At 25.5% G+C, this 21,090-nt stretch overlaps 2 protein-coding genes and 1 long non-coding RNA gene across 5 annotated transcripts in view; 1 reads left to right on the top strand and 2 right to left on the bottom strand.

Moving 5' to 3' along the window:
- LOC127276649 (uncharacterized) overlaps positions 1–21,090 on the bottom strand; it is a 218,290-nt gene that overhangs the window by 170,420 nt on the left and 26,780 nt on the right. The window lies entirely within an intron of this gene.
- The window catches only part of LOC127276646 (octopamine receptor beta-1R-like), a 44,792-nt gene that overhangs the window by 8,736 nt on the left and 14,966 nt on the right, over positions 1–21,090 (top strand). The gene's annotated exons all lie outside the window — the stretch shown is intronic.
- LOC127276645 (putative uncharacterized protein DDB_G0282133) lies at positions 1,865–4,541 on the bottom strand. The gene is made up of 3 exons (XM_051297231.1): positions 4,165–4,541; positions 3,906–3,982; positions 1,865–3,761 (listed from the first exon to the last, which is right to left on the bottom strand). Exons 1-3 carry the CDS (start codon positions 4,217–4,219, stop codon positions 2,436–2,438), a joined length of 1,458 nt encoding a protein of 485 aa, XP_051153188.1. The 5' UTR covers positions 4,220–4,541; the 3' UTR covers positions 1,865–2,435.

Below are 21,090 nucleotides of genomic sequence, written 5' to 3'. Positions count from 1 at the left end.
AAATATATCCCCCTCCTGGTTTATCTGGTCCTTCTTAATAAATTTGTTATTTCTAAGCTCTAATAAACTCAATTCAATCAGATTACTCGACCCCGAACATAAGAAAAAGAAAAAAAAAGGCGAGAGAAAAATAAAACCAAAATTAATGCTTTTTTAAGGAATTTTAGAATTTCAGAGTATAATAAAAAGTATTTATTAGAAACAATTTTTTAAAAAAAACTCAGATTTTTTTCTTAATAAACTAGAATAATATGCAATATTTCCATATTTGAATAATATCTCAGGAAATTGCTGAGTCAGTCTCAAGACGTTATAACTCGACAAACTGGTTAAGAGCTCTAATATTATCTTCCTTTAGATCCTTTACAATTTCTTGAAATGTACATTAAATTCTAATATTAATGGAAAATTCGAAATAGTTTTTTTTTTATCATATTATACTCTCATTATTATTTAATTTGGAGTATTTTTTTATACACCTCAATATTTGTCGATATTTTTCAAACAGCAATATATTTTGTTTCCTCGACCTTTTCGTCTCATTAAACTTCACCATTTGCAAACCTCTTGAATATATATATCTCTCCTTTCATAAACTGAAACCTAAAACTTTTCACCTACTCGCTATTTTTCACTGGATTTTATTTTATTTTTATTTATTTTTTTTTTTGTGAAAAATGTTACACGAATGGTTATATAGAGAAAAAAAACCGAAGTGCGAACGAGTATTCACTTTTCAAGCGAGAACACAGTATTTATTTATCCCTTTTGACAATCGTATACATTCGACAGGAAATAAAGCGAAAAAACAGAAGAAAACAATTTTATCCCAAATCCAAGTTACATATATATATATATATATATACAAAAAGCAAATGTGCGACATGCAAAAAACTTTTTCGAAAAAATGACAAGATTTTTCCTCTCTTTCTTGCTTTCCTATGCTTTTTCAACAAAGAAAAATGCTCACAAGACAAAAATTCAATTTCCTTTGAAAAAATATAACTATATCTAAACTTTATGTAAAGCTTTTGTAAAAGCATTTTACAGAACAAAAGAGGAGCTTTTAAAAGGGCAAGACTATTTTCTTTAATAAGAAAACTTAACTAAAATATATATTTTAAAGAACTTTTATATCAGAAAAATCAAAAATACAAATAATTTTCAGTTAAAAAAAATATATATAATTTTTTTCTCAAAATTTTAATTCCAAGTCTTAATATTTTTCAAATAATTTATTGTTTGCAATTACATTATCTTTTTGTTTTTCTTTAATATTTTCGGTAATTTTTTTTTTTTTTTTTTTCTTTTCGTAAAACATAAATATTGTCTCTAAGTGGTTAATCGGTAATCAATATATATATAGAGAGAAAAAGCAGAGGGGTTGTTATTTTCACAACGAAAGTGAAGCGAACAATAACCTGACACGAGAAACTGGTATACGAATTAGTCATCTGGCCCTACATGTCGCGTAACGTCGCAAAGCTTTGTTATCAACTCAAGCGTATCAAACTGCAATCTCCTCAGGCATTTAATTGCTCAAATAACTTGTGGCACAAGCTCTTCTATAACCCACTCCTTTGACAAACTCAATCCTAATCTTCAAACATTTAATTAAGATGCCCAGATAACTACTTAACGCACATATATGACTGTCATTATTACATTATAAATAATTATATTCACATTTCAAAACCATTTTTTTTTTTTCAAAAATTAATAAAAAAAATATTTCTCAAAATTTTATTTTACTGTTTTTTTTAATTAGATTTTTATTTCTTAAAATTTCATTTTTTAATTATTATAAGATTATAGAAAAATAAAAATGTGCTTTTATTTAATTAACGTAGGCAGCATCAAAAAATTTTTGCAAAAATAATTTAATTATTCCGTATATATATAAAGAATAGCGACTTGAAAAATGAAGAACGACGTTCTTAATTAGAAATATGAAGAATATTATCGTTAATAAAAGAAGACTTCAAGAAAAAATATTATTCGCCATTCTCTCGTTTTACCTTTCAAAAGCAATAATGCTCTCTATAATATATTGTATAATTGATTCTCTACCCGCAAATCGATAAAAGTTTCACAAAATGATTTATTAATCACTCGAGCTAAATACGTCCAACATTATTGTCAATCATTTTTTCTCTCAATAAAAATCAATGCCACTAATTTTTATTTGATTTTTTTTTTTTTTTCATTTACATTTTAATTTCATAAATAATTTTTATAAAAGAAAAAACTGCTAAACAGTTAATTTGTGAAATTTGTAATTTTGATCCTAAATTGGAAATTGAGAACCAAATTATCTGTATTATATTTAATTGTTAACAGAATTTAATTTGTAACACAATATTGCAATGGATTTTCAACTATATTGAGATATGATATAAAAATGAAATATAATATTTTACATCATTAAATTTCAATCATTCAGTATCGAATTTTACTTTTGAATTTGATTCATCATCACCTCCGAATGTTTTCACCAATTCAGCGAGAGCTTCCCTAATATCATTCTTCATTTCATCACCTATCAGTACTTCATTTATCTTATCCCTCAACTCTTCGATCACTCCACGTTTATTTTTTTTCTTATTGAAATTATTTTGAAATAATTCCTTCATATCATCCAAAATATGTTGTTTCTTCATTTCAAAATCAATTACATTAGCGAGACTTTTGAAAACAAAATCCTTATGATTATCAAGAAATTGTTTCATTTTTAAATAATCATTTATCATTGTCCTGTCATTTTTGTATTTTATCGGATTTTCTTCTTCTTTATCATATTTTAAATCAGTTATATTCTCAAAATCCTTTGATAAAGTATTTATAATTCGTAGATTATTATTATTATTATCATCATTTTCCTTTGTACTTTCATTGCTTAATGTACTTTCAGTTTCTACATTAGTTTCAGAATTTAAAATCTTTTTAGCATTTGGAATATTGTCATTTTCTGAAATTGTTGACATATTTTTTGTTACATTTTCGTTTTTTGTTAAATTTTCATTATTTATTAAACTTTCTTTATTTGTTGAACTTTCTTCATTTGTTGAACTTTCTTCATTTGTTGAACTTTCATTATTTGTTGAACTTTCATTTTTTGATGATAAATTTCCGTTTTGCAATATACTTTCGTCACGGACACTTTCGGTTTTCAAATTGCTTTTAGGATTCAAATTATGTCCATCTTGTGAATCCTTAACATTCGAGTCACTATCATCTGATGGAGAATTTAAACCTCCGGAATTACTTTCACTCTCTTTTGATGAAGTACTTGTACCTCCTGAATCACTCACACCTGATGGAACATTTACTCGACTATTTCCACTCTCTAAACTACTTTCATCAACTAAAATCCTTTTGCTTCCTAAATTACTTTTATCCTCTAGACTATTATTTTTATTTCCTAAACTATCAACATTTTTTAAACTACCTTCAACAGTTGAATTTTTTTTATTCATTTCATCATCTAAACTACTTCCACTTCTTAAATTGATTTCACTTTCTAAATTTAATACAGATTCATTTTTTATCATTGAAATATTTATATTATTTTCATCTCTCAAACTTGTATTCGTAACAAAACTACTTTTATTTTCTGAAACATTTTCTGCCATTTGACTTGAAGTACTTTCGCTAACATTTCTTTTATATCTGATATTATCATAAAATAATGGAGAATGTTGAATTGTTTGACGAATTTTACGAAAAATATCGTTTTCTTTTAGTAAATTTTCCGAGTCACTCTGAAAAAATAAATTAATAGAAAAATTTGAAATTTAAAAAGAATTATTATTAAATTTTACACAAGCCTTTTTTTTCTTTCCAAGTAAAAACTTTCGTAAAATTTAATAATTAATTTCTCAAGTTATTTTAAAGGAAAATCTTACAATATCTTGAATAACTTGTGTTCTTTTCCATTCCAAAATACCCCATATCATGCAACATCCAATAAACAAGGAAGATGCTGTCAAAAAATTCAAAATTTCAACTACGCAATAATAATAACTTACAAAATAATAATAAATTAATTATTATTAAACGATTAATTATTTAATTAAATTTAAAACCAAGATTTAGAAAAATTATATAACAAAAAATTCTCCATTTTTTTTGGGAAATAAAAAAGCTAAGGATAAATTATATTACCATAAGCCAAGAAACACGGAGTCCCCAGAAATGAAATTCTACGCACGTCTAACATTTTAGGTACTCAAAGCAACAATGACTGAATGAATAATCAATTCTAATCGCAAAATCGTAAAACTCTTTATAATTTGACAACCTTTTACTCTTAAATTATACATCAAGTTCGCCGTCAATTATTTCAAAATTATAATGCAATTAAGTCATATTCTCATTCATTAAATTCCTTTTGTGAACAATGAGTCACACACGCGAAGAAAATAGATTACCATTTTTTTTTTTTGCAGACAATTAAATTTTTTTCTATATTTCATTTTCTTTTAAACTAGAGAAATTAAAAAAAACTTCTTTAACCAGAATCTCTTTTCGAAGTTGAAATAAAAAATGCTCTTAAAAAAAAAAATGATAAGAATTTGAGAAAATTTTTTTTTTTCATTACTAACCAGATAAAACTTTTTTTTTATCGGATTTCATCGAAGAGGAAAAAAATTCATAAAATATTGTAGAAGGGAAATTTTTTTTTTTTTTTGTCAAATGAGTAGTCAATAATCTTAGCTAAACGAAAAGACAGTGATGATGATAAGGGGGAGATACAAAATCAGACCTGAATTTAATTTATCTTCACCAATCAATCAGTATAACAGGAAGAGAAAAATATACATGTATATAATCTATACATTGATCCTGAAGAAATATTAGTTTTATTTTCCTTGTAAACACCTAACTGTCACCAAAATATCAGTCGCATTTGGTTTATCTAAGAAGACATATTAATACCTCACCATTATTAATAGTATAGAGGGGAAAAAAAAAAAATATTTGCCAATAAATATTCGCACTCAATGTTTCTAATTAATAATGTCACATAAAATTTTTATCAACAAAAAAGAAGAAAATTAATCGAAAACTCTCTTTTGCTCTACCTTCTCCAAGAATAATTAAAAATTAAAAAGTAAAAAAAGGTAAAAAAAAACCGAGATTTAAAAATATTAAAAATCTACTTCAAGATTCAGATTTTAATAATCTTCTTCTTCTTCTTGAAAACTTGAAAATTCAATGTGTACTTAAAAGCCAAGAACAAACTGCAAACACATATAAAAAAGTTTTTACATATTTAACTATTAAAATTCAACATAAAAATCTTCTCTGAATAATTCTTAAAGATTTTTTTTTTAACCGCACATCAAATGCGTCAAGTTTTTCACTTAATGACTCGTCGTTAGATTTATGAGTTTTCACACATTCATTGAAAAAAAAAAAAAATAGAAAATACCCTCTCGTCGCCTCAATGAATGGAGAAAATATACAGAAAAGGAAGAAATATTAAGCGCATACAGAAAATTTCAAATATCGAAAAAGAGAAAAGATATGATAAAAAGAGAAAAACGAGGCAAAAAGGAGGATAAAAAGCCTATATATACGTGAATATAGAGACCGAGGTGGAAGAAAAGCTTCGACTTTTTTTTATCCCAAGCCGTGAACATGACCACCAGGATAAATTAAATATCGATCAGAATAGAGTAACCATTAAAAGTTATATAGAAAATAAAAACTTCAAAATTTTATTTCCATTTCTTTTTTGAAATAATAAATTAATTTTTTTTTTTTACTGGTTCTTTTGTTGAATTATATTGTAAATATAGGAAATTATTTACTTGACTTTTCGAGAACTTGAATTTTCTAATTTGCCCTAAAGGAAGACATGGTTCGTTAAAACTAGATTTAGCAAACGCGCAATTAACCCTTCATTTACTTGACTTAAATATAATCAACGTTTCACGGAGAAATTTTCTGGATGATCAAATCGTACGTCTCAATAAACAAATTCAATACAAAAAAAAGATGTTCGATAAAAAAAAAAAAAAAAGTAATTCAAGTTAATTTAAATATTTCTACCAAAATTGACACATTTATTTTTAAAGACGCAAAATTGCTACAAAACAGTTTATCTAAATTTTTTTATGTTTTTTTCTATATAACAATAAAATATTTGTTTAAATAAAAAATAGATCAAAAACTAAACAAAATTAGGTTAAAAGCAAATTCGTTTATATTCAATGGATTTTTATGTTAAAATGAAAATTTCAGCAAATATATATTATTTGGAGAATTTTCATTCGTTCCATATATTTCAAAATCTGATATTTTATATTCAGGAAAAAGCAAAATTGAGATACTGCTTAAATGAATATTAACAATATTCCAAGAACAGTGAAACTTAAAAATAATAAAGAAAAAAAAGTGGACCTATTAACAAAATAATTTTCTAACGAACAAATTCCAGAAAAGTGTCTGCTAATTACAGAAAAGAAGCTCATCCTCAACGACAGCGGTGAAAGAAAAGTGTAAATTATTGGCTCACTATACAAATTGTTATTACTTCTAGGTAAAGAATTTTTCCATTACATGACTTGCAAAGATAATTATACACAAAAAAATTACACTAATTTTTTAAAAAAACAAAATTTACTTTTCAAACTAAAAAATTAATAAGTAAAAAATCGTCAACATTTACTAATTTTTAATTAATGTTTTTAAAATTTTTATTATATTAAAAAAATAAAATACACTTGAGAAAAAGTATATATATTTTTTTAATTTCATTTTCAAATACACAAACTTTATTAATAAAATTTTTCAATAAAAAATTAGTTACCTCGTTTTTTTTTTTATTATTTAGATTAAAACTGAATAATCTGCAATATAATGAAAAATTCCTGGAATTTTTGTATCAGTGATCCTGAGGAGAAAATTAATAATTTGAAAACTTGTTACAGAGACAGAGAAGGAATATAATGAAAAACTGTAATCCAAAAATTAATTCCAATGAAAATGAAAAATTGCCAGAGAGCAATTATTTTTTTTTCTTTCTATTTGTCATATAGTTATCGAAGGGGCAAAAAATTATAAAAGTTGATAAGCTCTGGTCAACTTTTTTTTCCATTATTATCAGAAAAATAGTTTCATCAAGGATCTCTCTTCATTGCGCTGTTATATAGTAAAAAAAAAAAAAAAAGAGGACACGACACGGCTTAGTTCAATGGATTTTGGGAGCGACCTCATTTTCCTCTTTACAAAGTAAAGTCAACCCCAGACCTCGTAATATTCGAGTTGAAAGTTTCGATATATATAAGAAAAAAAGAAACTGATAACAAGCATTCAAAGGGTTTACTTTTAAAAAGTACTCGGATATATTATGAACCGAAGATAAAAATTAAAAACAAAATTTTTATTCACAAATATATTTATCCAAAATATATTTGGTTGTAATAAAAAAAATTATCCAGGTATACAATAAAAAACAAATTAATTTAAAAATTAATTAAAATTTTTTTATCAAGTATTTTGGGAGAATCAGCTGGTGATTTAAATTAATTAACTTCGATACATTCAAGAGGGCCTGGTACAAGAATCAAAATGTTCCATTAGGTGAAATTACTTGGTGTGATCTGATGCTCCACTAACCTATATATTAATGCGTCTCTCCCTTTTTCTTTTTTTTTTTTTTTTTTTAATGACTAGGGTCATAATCATCTCGATGGTCGTGAAATCAATTTCATTTATATGTTCGCACAGAGTTAAGCCTCGGGCAAAAATGTGTAATTAGAGTATAATAATTATGTTCTGTAATTTTCAGAATAAAAAATATAGTTTAAGGGTAATACTATTGAAAAATATTTTAAAATCATAAAAATATTTTCCCAAAAATATATGTCATTTAATCAAAATTTAATCAATCAGTAAAAATTTAGACCAAATAAATTGTGAAAAACAAAAGTTATAGAATAAAAGTGATTAAATGATATCAATTTTATGAGAGAGAGAGAGAATCACTGAAAAACAAAAGCGTTGCGAATAAAATAGCCAACGAGCTGAAATTTCTGATTGCCAAGTCAACTAGATGACAAAAGTTGAAATTTTCAATGGCATAAAATTTTGTAAACAATATCTTTTTCATAAAATTTAAAAAAAAAAAAAATTTCAATTTTTTGACCAATAGATATTTTTCTTTTTTTTCAAACTCTTATCAAATATTAAAAAAAAAAACAACACAAAAATAGATTTTTAAAAATTGTTTTTCAATACTGAGAAAATTAATAATTTTGACTATAATTTTTCTTAAAGATATAGAACAATTCAAATTATCCATAGTGAAATTGTATACATATATATACAAAATGAGAACAATTGTAACTCAACTATGAAGTAGAACTTTGACAATAAACTGAGACTATATATGTCGATCGGTCCCTTAAATCCGATTCACACTCAAAAGCATTTTCCAATCGATACATTTGCAAGCTCGCTTCAGAGAGGCTGAAAAGCCCAACATAGAGAGACACAGGTGTCGACATGTTTCTATATACACGAAGCCGAAACAGATATTGTCGAACCTGCCGACTAAATCCGCTCATTCTATCCCTCAACCCCCCCCCTATCCCTTCCCCCTCCTCACCCTCCTACCATCCTTAACACATATCGCGTCGTAAAGTGTAATCGCTAGAACTGCTTGCGGCACTTTCGTGTAGCTTAATCCACTTAAATTCCAACCTATATGTATAAATAAACAAAATCCAAATTCGATATTCTGTTTCCAAAATATATTACCCTCGAAAAAAAGAAAAAATAAAAATAAACCAATTTTTTTTATTTTCGATTTTTCCTTTTTATCATAAGTATATTTAAAAAAAAAAACACACAAAAAAAATTCTTTGTAACGTAACAATTTATAAATAACGAGAGGAAACAAATCAAAAACTAAATCTAATCTAACAAGATAGTAAAGTGTTTCTAGAAAAAAAAAAATTAAATTCTCCTTGAAATAAAAAACAATCAACTATATTTTCTCCAAAATAAACGAGAACAAAAAAAAAATTAGATTTTATCAATCACTATCTATGACCTGAACTACAATATATCAACTTCACCAAAAAAAAGGCAATAAAAATTTAATCTCAATTTTTGGAAAATTTGATGTGAAATCTAGAAATAACATCGCATATAAAAAGAACGATCAAGAAAAATTGTTGATTTCAAAGTATAAAGAAAAATTCCAATATTTTTGTTACTAACAAAAAAAATTCGTTTTATCATTTTTTTTTAGAATTTAATTATCAGTAAATTTAGTTTCTTATTTTTCACTATAAAAACTTCTATTTTTTTAAATATAACAATAATAATTGTTTATATATTTTGATTGACAAAAAATTAAATCTTTCAAAACAAAAGTTATATTCAAATGAAAGAGGTCAATTAAAAAAGAAAGAAGGTAAAAAAAAAACATTATATAATTAAGCAAAAAATTTTCCTTCGACTTAATTTCAATCTCATATGTTCAATCTAAATCGATATTCAATATGAGAGCCAATCCCAAAATATCCTTCATACGGGTCAGTCGTTAAACTATATAAGATCAAATAGAAATTTAATAATGCTGTGATAATCCGCATAACCGATTTAATAAATTTTAAATACACTTACGCAAAAAAAAAATTTCATATCTCCGAAAATTATTTTCCATCAAAAATTTATTTCTAAAAATTATTTTAAAAAATAAATTTTTAATATTTATTTATTCTATTATTATTACTATTATTATTAATTAATCAATCAATCAATAATAATATTATCTCTTCTAGAAAAAAAACCAATAAAAAAAATTTGTTTTTAATTTCGATTTGAAACTAAATTAAAAGTTAAAAATTTTATTCTATTCGAGTGACTTTTATTTTTCCCCAAAGTACTTGAACTTATGTATATATTGTTGTATATGTATAAACTATAGACACAAAGATAAATTTAAAATATGTATATACAATATGTACATATAAGTGCGCAACTACATTGAAAAGAACAAAAGACTTCATATCATCACAAAAGAACAATGACATCGACGCACCAAAATCTAGGTCGTAAAATTTCTTCAACGAAGAAAAATCCATCTATCCCAATGGCTTTGAATAAATTCCATCTCGAAAAAAAAAAAAAAATTGTTCCCGTTTCAGAAGATTAATTTTCATACGTAAAATAATAATTACCGTGAAATTAATTAAATGCTATATTTAAATTAAAAATCAAATTTTTTTGACTTAATTCTTTTTTTTTTTTTTTTTTTTTTTTTTTTGAATTGTAATATTAATTATGATTTTAATTCACTTTCTCATCTTTGTACTGAAATAAGTCTTAAATTGTCATTTCTCTCTTGACGATATTTGCCTCACTGCTCGAGAGTACGGCTCAAGTTATTTTGTAAATCCTTGTATTCCCAGCACGTGCAAGATTTACTATATATTTGCGGTTACACTATTATAAGTGAGTCAACATGGTTCTAGTACAAAATAACGAAGGCATTTCAAAAAGAAAACATTTCTCATGAACTTTGCTTTTTGAAAAATATTTTTTCATAAAAATAACATTTTTCAAGCAAAAATTTTCTCTTCAGACCACTAATTTTTCATTAAAAAAAATTATAGTCTAAAATTTTTATGCTACTCTGAAAAAAAAATTTATTTGATTCAAATACTCGATTACTTGAGTATTATCAAATAAATATTTATTTGAACCAAATAATTTTTATTTGAATTAAATAAATTGTATTTGAACCAATAATTTCTGTACTTGAAACAAATACCATTTAATTGACTCAAATAATAATTATTTGATACAAAGAAATATTTATTTGATAATAGTCAAGTATAATCGAGTATTTGAATCAAATACATTTTTTTCAGGGTAATTATTAAATTTAATAAACAAATAAAAACAAATGGAAATTAATGAAGAAATGTTTTTTTTATCAATCAAATTATATAATTTAATTAAACCAAAATCGGTTCAATTGCTGACACAACAAATTGGAAAAATAAATTCAATGAATATATTGTTAGTTTATAAAATTAAATCATGTGTATGGAAAGTGTGCGTGAAAAATGAAAAACCAAGTTTATAAAGTGGCAAATGTGCCCTATATTCAGAGACCATTTTTTCGTGACATGTTTCACGAATAAAATAAGAATGAAAAAAATAACATCCACATAGTGTGAAAATATCTTTGTTAGCTTGAAAATGAACTTAATTTTTAACGAGAAATTTTGCAATTTACACATTTACAGTCATTGTATGTGTAAACTTGAGCTATATATATAAATACATACGAAGAATATAAAGGAAAACTGTCATTCTATATAAACAGTACAACTCTGATGAAATAGTAAATAGCGAGAAAACTAACAAAAAGCAAATTTCAAACTACTAAATACAGAAAATTGAACAATGTAAAGCTTCCACTCAAAACTTTATAACATGAATTTTATCGCAATTCATCTTTTTAGAAAAAAATAAACTTCTCAAGATTTTTTTTTCCTCATTATAAAAAATTTAAAAAAAAAAAAATACTTTTACTATTATTAAGACTTTTATTATTATTATTAAGACTTTTCATCATTGAGCCAAGACTTTTCTTCGTTATACTTTACTCTCTTTTTTTTCAATGGGGAAAAAGTTTTTCATAGAAAAGATCACTGTGCTCTATTTCTGTATTGCAAAAGAAGGTATTAACGGAGGAATAAAAAAAAAAAAATTTTTTTTTTTTTCTTTTAAATCCTCGAAATCAATGAAGTGCGAGTATAAAAAATTAATGACTGACCCAATTTACTGGGGGTTTTTCAATAATTTTTTTTTTTTTTTTTTATTCCCCTTCGCGCTAACCGGAAGCTAAGATACGATTAATCTCGACTTAAGCGAGACACGTTTATGTCGCGCAGGTCAGATTTTATCTTTCGTAGAAACTATTTTATGAGAATTGTATAGCGTGTCGCGACGCAAGAATTATCAGATATATATATATATATATATATATACTGTTCGAGAACGCATATAAAGAAAAGGCCAAAGTTGAATGACTTTTTTTCACCAAAATAATTTTTTTTTTTATCAGTCTTATATAATATGGAATCAAGGGGAAAAAATTAAAGAAATTGATCCGTATAATATAATTATAACTAAATGCCTGATGTCTATCGAGTTAAAGTGAATTTTTTAAAGATAATTTAAAAAACCTTTTTTATTTTTCTACACGGAGAAAAAAAGTTAGCCATATTAGCTAAAATTTAGCTATTTTAGCTGCAAAAAAATTTTAGGTTATGTTACCATGGCAACCAAACGAGTGTACGACGTACGGACGCCAAAGCGAAACTATAAGCCTTTCGGGCCTAAGCCACGAAACCCTAAAAATAACCGTTTAATCAAAGGAAAAACTATCACTAAACATAACCTAAAAATTTTTGCAGTCCCTTTTATCGTGAATCGTCAAATATGTTTGAAAATTTCATATTTTTGATGAATAAAGGTATAATGATGAAATTAAATAAATCGAAAAAATAACATTTCTCCCACACTTTAAAAAAAAAAAAGCAACTGAATAAACGAAAATCGTTATCGAAAGGAAAAGTTTATATATAATTTTGAAAGTTTCTCTAAAGTGCAATGAGAGTTAATTAGTACAGTGCCTTTGGGGTGTTTATAAACTCTTGAGGAATAAAGTGACATGGAAGATGATGCACTAAGACAAACTAATAAAAGACCAGGTATAAAGAAGTAGAAGTAAACGATAGTAAGTTCTCTTCTTCGAGGTAGAAGCAATCTAACTTTTCAAAACTCCATCGAACCTGATCTCTATCTAATGTTTCTCTTCAGACTTAGAACATCCTCCTCAGGATAACTGATGGAGCAGGACATGAGTTTATATATAGTGAAAGAGAGAGATAGAGAGAGAGAATATTCTCTGGCAACAATCCAGAAACTATGGCAGCACCATTATGTAAATCGATGGCAAACTGTTGCACTCAGCTCCGTTACATTTACACAAGAGTGGAAAATAATATACATATACCCACAAATATTCTATGTATATATAGTTCGTTCATTGTGTGCTATTTAATGATCATTAAATGCAACTATTTTCTTCAAAAAAAAAAAAAAGTGAAAGATAATTAGTTTCAAGAAAATAATCTTTTAAATTTTAAAAAACATTTTTAGAGTAAATAAATTATTAAATAAATTATTAATTATTATTAAATAAATTTTTTTTCAAGTTCTTGTATTTAAAAAAAAAATATGAATATGAAACGACCTCGATTTTATAATATCGTCGAATTCCTCATAATATATATATGACGAAGGACTAAGTCATGTGCGTAAAAAAACCTTTTACCTTTACCTTTCCGTGTGTGAACCGTTTATTTTCACAAGAGTTCTTCGATAGAAGAGTCTCGACGATAATGAAATTTTCTAGGACGCTGTAGAGGTCGCATCGTTCACATCGTTTCTCAAATTCCACCGTGACTCCCCAGAGGTTCAATCTTGGTGTGAATTCGCAAAACGTGTGAATCGCCCCCACGGGAATTGACTTTTTTTTTTTCTTTCCCCCCACCTCTATAAAGAAAAAGTCTCTCTCTCTCTTAAAAAAAAAAAAAGAAGACAGAGACGAAGAATCTTCTTTTCTAACCAAACAACAAATGCTAAACAAATCCCAATTGAAATTGCGATAATTCTCTTTTTATTCACCTTTCTCAAAGAATTTTATTTCACCTATATACAAAAATTTGGAAAATCAACAACAAAATTACAACATTTTTTTGGAATTTAAATATTTTCCAGTATTGGAAAAATAATAAAAAAATTTTCTCAACAAGAAATTATTGAACGGTGTAGAAATTATGCGTCTGGCAGAGAGGAAATATGTCTGACTAAAATACACTAGTACTACTTAAATCATAAAACTGATTGTTTCTTTTATATAAAAATTATCAACTAATACTGTTTTTTTTACTGCTAACACCAAATTAAATAAAAATATACAATAAATAATTTATTTGTATAACAAATAAAAATTTGTTTTTTTTGCAAAAATTTTATTTAAAAAAAATTTCTATTTAAATCAAATGGAGAGAAAAAAAAACTTCCTCTCAACTTGAGAATAGTTTTACTTTTTTTTTTGGTCATGAGGGGAGGAGGGGGGGGGTTATAATTAATCATATTTAGAGCAATCAGAATTCGATTTGCATATATGGTGAGTTATTCAAAGGCTGGTATTAAATTTTGCATTTCCTTTCTATAATTAGCTTTTGAGTCTGGAATTTCTTGGTTAATGAAATTCAATTATCGGCAAGTTACTAATGCAATCAAACTAATTATGTATGATTGACTACAGATGATTGAATGATGAGGCAATGGGTGACATGGAAAACTAGTTTATACACACACAGAGAGACATACATATAAAGAGAGCAAGAGGAGAATATTCCCAAACCTTAAAGGTAGATTTTGAAATGAAATTTCCTTGAAATTTAATACTACTTTATGAAGTACGTTTTCTTGATCCTAATACACTTCATCTTAATCCGAAAAACAGGATTATCAACCATGTATAAACTTTATAAGAGGATAACATCCCCAGGAAGAGATTACGAGAAAAAGAGAAATAAAATAGACATCAGCTTACATATTGTCTTTATCAAAGTCGACCCACATTTTTAATACTTCATTTTTATATAAATTATTTTATATATTTTATTCTTTGGGAAATTTTTCGTTTCTTTTTTTTTTTTTATTGAAAACACAAGTGAAAGAAAATTTTCTTTTCAAACTTGTAATTTGTAAGTTCACCTTCACCTTTTATTATACGAGGTGAAAACTTTCTTGTATATAAACTTGAGTGGGCACAACTTCAACTTGTGCACGAGTTTTAAACTTCATATAAGTGCTTTATTTGAATTACTCTTCAAATAAATATTGAAGTATGGGGGGGAAAAAAATTTTTTGTCTCCATTGTCTTAAATTTTTGTTCAAGAATGATTATTTTAATGAGAAATTAAAAATCTAGTTTTTTTAGAGAACAAAAATTTTATAGGGCTAAATAAATATATAAAATTTCGAAGCAAAAAAATTTATTCGTGTTAAATTTATTTGAAACTTATATCTGAGATAAATATATTTTCCATTTAATTCAAATTGGTTAGAAATAAAATTTTTTTTTGAGATAGAAAACCCATAGTAAAATTGGACTATATATATATATGTATTTCGCAATATCTCTAAAGGAAATAATCATGTTTCCAACAATTTCACAGAGCACTTTGATTGTAGTGTCTCGAGAATGAAGATAATATAATGAACCTTCGTTATGGGCGAAATGCATGAAAATCTAAAGCAACGAATGTGAGAAAGTACATTGACGGAAATTGCAACAACTTTCTAATAAAATACCAGTTATAATACTAACACGAAACATCCTCTGAAGAAACTAATCTCTCTCTCTCTCTCTATCTCTATTTGAAAATGAAGAAAATCATTTAAATTAAAATTCAAATGGAAGAATATTTTTTTTAAATTGCAAAAAAAAAATTTCACCTTTTTCTTATGCATTTTATATTATTTTTTTCCTTTTTTTTTCTCTCTCATTTACTTTGAAATTTATGCAATTTTTTTCAATTTTCAAATAACTTGAACAAATGAACATTTTTAATGTATAAACGAGAAAAAGCGGAAAAATAATGAACAGTTTTATTTCATCATTTTCCCCTCATCTCCTGCTGGCTACGATATTTAACATCCTGCCGCGATCTGGATCACTGGTTCACCGCGTAATGAACTTGTTACTGCGGTTTGCCATTGACAGCTTCCATTAATCGTCAACTCGACTTATTTTAAAGTCATATACGTATATACGCGAAATGCATATATAAACAATATTTATTACAATTAATATTTTACTTTAAAACAAAGTAACTACAGAATTTTATTATTTGAATACTGAAATTTTTTTTTTTTTTGCAAAATAAATTAGGCAAAAAAAATTATCCTACAATTTAAAAAAAAAATCTACATAATTTTCTTCAATTATAAATAAACTGGAATAAATATTAATATTAAATTTGACAAAAAATAAAAAAGGGATATTTTTTTATGTATATAAAAGTGAGAACACTGACCTAGACACAATAGATTTTTGCGGAGTATTCTCAACGTCAGTATTACACGTATTTCGTGTCAAGTGCTTGACATAGTGAAAGAGATTCACATGCACTAGCAGATATTTGAGTCACGTACATCTATAGGAACATTCCGCGTGCTTGAATGTTATGTTAATTATCAATTAATGTTTGCACAATCAGTACGAAATCCAAACATGAAATCCCATTCAACTATTAATGCAAACCGTCAATAAATATTTGAGAGATTTTCACGGTATTTTAATTGAATTGCATTAAATATTTATAGAACAAATTGCAATAATTGTTTAATAAATACAATATTAATGTCTTTAATTGTATTGATCATTTTGTCCATCTCTTAAAATTTATTTACAATCACAAATTAATTGTTTATAATGGATAATGAATAAATAATACCTAATTTTTTCATTTTGAGTATATAAAGAAAAAAAATTCATTTTCAAAACGTTATATTCATTTTATTAGTAGTAAAAGTCGGCTTTAGTTGGATGTAATCACTAAAGTTAACTTTTACAACTGTTTTTTTATATACTTATTATGTCTGACTAAAACCAAGTTGTACTACTAATAAAAAAATATAAAGTCGAACAAAACATTGACTCGTACTACTGATAAGATGACAAAAATGTAGAAAGTCAGATTAAACTTTTACTACTGATTTTCTAATTCTGTCCGACTAAAACCGATTTATTCTACTTAGAAAGTTACAAAAAATTACAAAGTCTGATAAAATATTTACTTTTACTATACTCATTTTCCTATTTAGTCTAATTAAAACCGATTTAATCTTCTATAAATAAAATTACAAACATTTACAAATTCTGAATATTGTATTCAGCTAAAGCGAAAAAAAATTCATTATGCATAATAATTATGAAATTTTTGAAAAATTATTCTTCCTCCTCGACGAATTTTCAATTAATTTAAATTAATTAATTTACCAATTAAGTATAACAAACCTTAATTGGCTCAATAATACACATTAAATCATAATTTTAATTAAAATATTCAATATCACTAATACAATATTGCATAAGATTTTCGTATTTGAATTTATTAATTTAAATATTAAATTTCGAACGAAGAAAAAGATTTTATTTATCATCTCGAAGCGCCGTCGCATCTTTAAATTATTATTATTATAAAAAATTCATACACAAAGTCAGTTGTAAATTATTATGCGCGGTTATTTGTCGAAGAGGGAATAGTTTTCATCTATAAAGCTGCTAATTTAAAAATAAAAAAAAAAGTAGAATTTATCCCAGGGGGAAAAAATTGTAAACTACATTTACGTGTCAAAACGTTTTACGATTGCATGTAAAACGACGCACATTTATGTGTATATATATATTCACAATATTGCTTTCACAAAATTTTACGAGGAAAAATTGTTTTTTTTTTTTCTTTCTTTCAATTTTTCACATCATTTTTCCCCGCAAATATTAATCAAACTCCATTTAACCGCACTCTTTCGTCTTTATATAAAATATAATAAGATCAGAACTTTCTCTATATATATACTACTGTGTCACGAAGATTTGTCTTACGGCAAGTTTTTATTTTGTTAACTCTTCAAGCTAGATTGAGAGCATTAAATTCATTATTTAAAGAGAGCATTATCCATGAATATTCAAATAGAAGCTATTATTCTTTAATAAAAAAAGTTTCTTATTATTGAATTTCTTATTTATACGTTCCCTGTTATATATATAAATATACAGTTAAACTATATATATTTTTCATTTTCACATTTCAGACTTTCATTAATAAGAAATAAGAGGGAAAAAATTTTAATACTTTAAGAGCCATTTCGCGCTGGTGCAAAAAATCTTATTATTCATAAAATAATCACAATACATTAAAAAGAATATAACACATTAATTTAATGCACCGATTTTATTATTGTTTTTAACGATTAAAAATGATAGAATAACCTCTTTTTTGAATTTTTATAAATTAAATTCGATTGCCCAGGTAGAAAAATTAACATTACTAACGTTACTAATATTACTAACGTTACTAATGTTACTAACGTTAGTACCTATAAAAAAAATTAAGAAACTGTTTCTAAATTGTATTTTTGCAGAAACTTGTCGAAAATCGACCACCAGGAAGTATTTAATGTTCTTACCCGAACTTTTTATAATTTTCATTCCCATTTCCACTTATACTTTTTCTAATTTTCATTCGCACTTCCATTTTCACTTCTACTCTTTCTAATTCTCATTCCCACTTCACTTCCACTTTTTCTAATTTTCATTCCCATTCCTATTTCCACTTCCAGTTTTTCATATTCATTGCCACTTTCACTTTTTCTAATTCTCATTCCCATTTTCACTTCCACTTCCACTTTTTCTAATTCTCATTCGCACTTCCATTCCCACTTTCACTCTTTCTAATTCTCATTTCCATTTTCACTTTTCTAATTTTCATTCCCATTTTCACTTTTTTATTTTCATTACCACTTTCACTTCCACTTTTTCTAATTTTCATTCCCACTTCTACTCCCATTCTTTCCACTTTTAATTTACATTAGCTGTTGCCATTTCGACTAAAACTCTTTCTAATTTCGATTTACACAACCATTTCCACTTTTTTAAATTACAATTAGAAAAAGTTAAAGTGGCAATGAATATAAAAAAGTGGAAGTGAAAATGGGAATGAAAATTGGAACAAGTAGAAGTGGAAGTGAAAGTGGGAATGAGAATTAGAAAAAGTGAAAGTGGCAATGAATATAAAAAACTGGAAGTGGAAATAGGAATGGGAATGAAAATTAAAAAAAGTGGAAGTGAAGTGGGAATGAGAATTAGAAAGAGTAGAAGTGAAAATGGAAGTGCGAATGAGAATTAGAAAAAGTATAAGTGGAAATGGGAATGAAAATTATAAAAAGTTTAAGTGGAAGTGAAAGTGGTAATGGGAGAATAGTGTCAAAGTTTCTGTGAAAATATATTTTAGAAACATTCGTTATGTTAGTAACGTTAATTTTTTCACCTGGGTGTTGTTAATTTTGCATTTAAAAATATTTTCAATTTATTTTATTAATTTATTTTCGAAATTTTTTTTTCTAAATTCATGAAATTTATGTAATCTAATCATTAAGTCACTAAATTTCCTATAATACCTATTTTTAACACATTCCTATTCCCACTAACAATATAATTTAATTATTCAAAATTATTTTGCACTAAATTTGAAATGTAAATTTCACAATGTAATTATGGGAAAAAAAAATTGTAAAAATTTGCCTTATTATTATTATTGGAAGAACATATATGACAGTGACCTAAAAAAAAAAAAAAAAAAGAGTGAAAATAGGAAACCTGGAAGGTACGACTAGTGTGAAACCAATTGAGAATGACAGAGAAGAGAATTTAAGTACATTTAATTGCCACTATTCGAGGCCACATTGTTTTTTGTGCATCAGAGAAAGAGAGAGAGAGAGAGAGATAAAATGCAACTAATACGACACTTAAACCGCAACTACTGTATATATATATATATTTTTTTTTCCTTGCAAAAAAGCGTGCATGCCCTGAAGCTTTAAAAATAATGAGCACCTGGACTTTTACAAGTAACGAGTCGCATCAATTCACAGGTTAATTAGAGTTGTAGCTTTTGGTATATACATTGAGAATAGAGAAAAAAAAACTTGAGAAAACTAAAGACACTAATATTGGTTGAAACAATGCATGACATAGCATAAAAGAAAAATAGCGAGAGAAAAATTGATATACACAGGCAAATCATTAAATCCATAGTGAATTTTCTTTTTCAATATATAGTCAAAAGGCAATGTCTTTTCAAATGATTACTCGTTCTTGTGGAAAGAGTAAGAAAAAACTTGATTAAAAAGACCAGAGAAAAAAGAAGAAACAAAGTGTAGAATCTGATATTTTATCTACAGAGGGTCATGGTAATTGGAAACCAATGTATATATATATATATAAAGCCTCTATTTTGGGTCACTGATTCAAGAATTCTGTTGAATGCAAATTTTTCAATTTTAACCAGACGAGGAAAAAAAAATACCGATTGTTCAAATTAAGAAAATGAGAGAAAAAGTTTATTATCATTTCTAAAACAAGTCAGAAAAAAATTTCCCTTTTGCATAATATATTTAGTGAAAGAAAAAAGAAAATCTCAAAAACAATGAAACCTATTTAATTAGCAAATAGGAAAATAAATTTTTTTTTAAAACTAAAACAAATATTTCATAATCGAATTATTTTTATAGAAAATTTTTCATTCGTTTATTTTTTTAATTTAAAAGTAATTTTTGTTAAATTAAAGAATTTAAAAAAAAACTAAACATCAATTATTATTATTACTAAGTGGAAGAAAAATAGTTTCTTTTAGAATCAAATTAAATGAGACATTATGATATTCTCAATAATGAAACATAATATTATTAATAAAAACTATATAGAATAATATGTGACAAAATTATAATATTATAAATTAACATGTTTGTCTAATTATTGACAAGATTTTCTAAAAAAAAAAAAATTTAATTTACATCAATGCTTTCTATAATACTTTTATACTATATGTAATTCCAATATTTTTCTTTTCATCAAACGATGTTATATACAAAGTTATATTGAATCTAGTCTTTTGTTTTATAATGAATGACATTCTATATAATTGAATCAAATGAGTAGGAGGATTTAGCGTAGGCGAAAATCAAAATTATAAAGCAGGTACCAAATTAATTATTATTATTAACTATAATATATTAAAATATCAAATTAAATATTAACAATAATAATAATTGATGTTTAAATCATTTTATTTAATTTATTAAATTTTCAATTATATCTATTAATTTAATTCATAATTTTTTCAAAGAAAATTAAACATTCTTTTATTAACAAAATTGCCTTTTGACATTTAAAAATTTGTCTTATTTTATTTT

Source organism: Leptopilina boulardi, unplaced genomic scaffold (genome assembly GCF_019393585.1).
Source record: "Leptopilina boulardi isolate dan_hultmark-lab unplaced genomic scaffold, ZJU_Lbou_2.1 LbouV2_150, whole genome shotgun sequence".
Classification (NCBI taxonomy): Eukaryota; Metazoa; Arthropoda; class Insecta; order Hymenoptera; family Figitidae; genus Leptopilina; species Leptopilina boulardi.
This window is presented reverse-complemented; position numbering and strand designations above follow the sequence as displayed.

Excerpts from the sequence above, each read along its gene's own strand:
- LOC127276645 (XM_051297231.1), bottom strand. The coding sequence starts at position 4,219 with ATGTTAGACGTGCGTAGAATTTCATTTCTGGGGACTCCGTGTTTCTTG. Across the intron at positions 3,983-4,164 it reads TCCGTGTTTCTTGGCTTATG|CATCTTCCTTGTTTATTGGA; the intron begins GTAATATAATTT and ends ATTTTTTGACAG. Across the intron at positions 3,762-3,905 it reads CACAAGTTATTCAAGATATT|AGTGACTCGGAAAATTTACT; the intron begins GTAAGATTTTCC and ends TTATTTTTTCAG.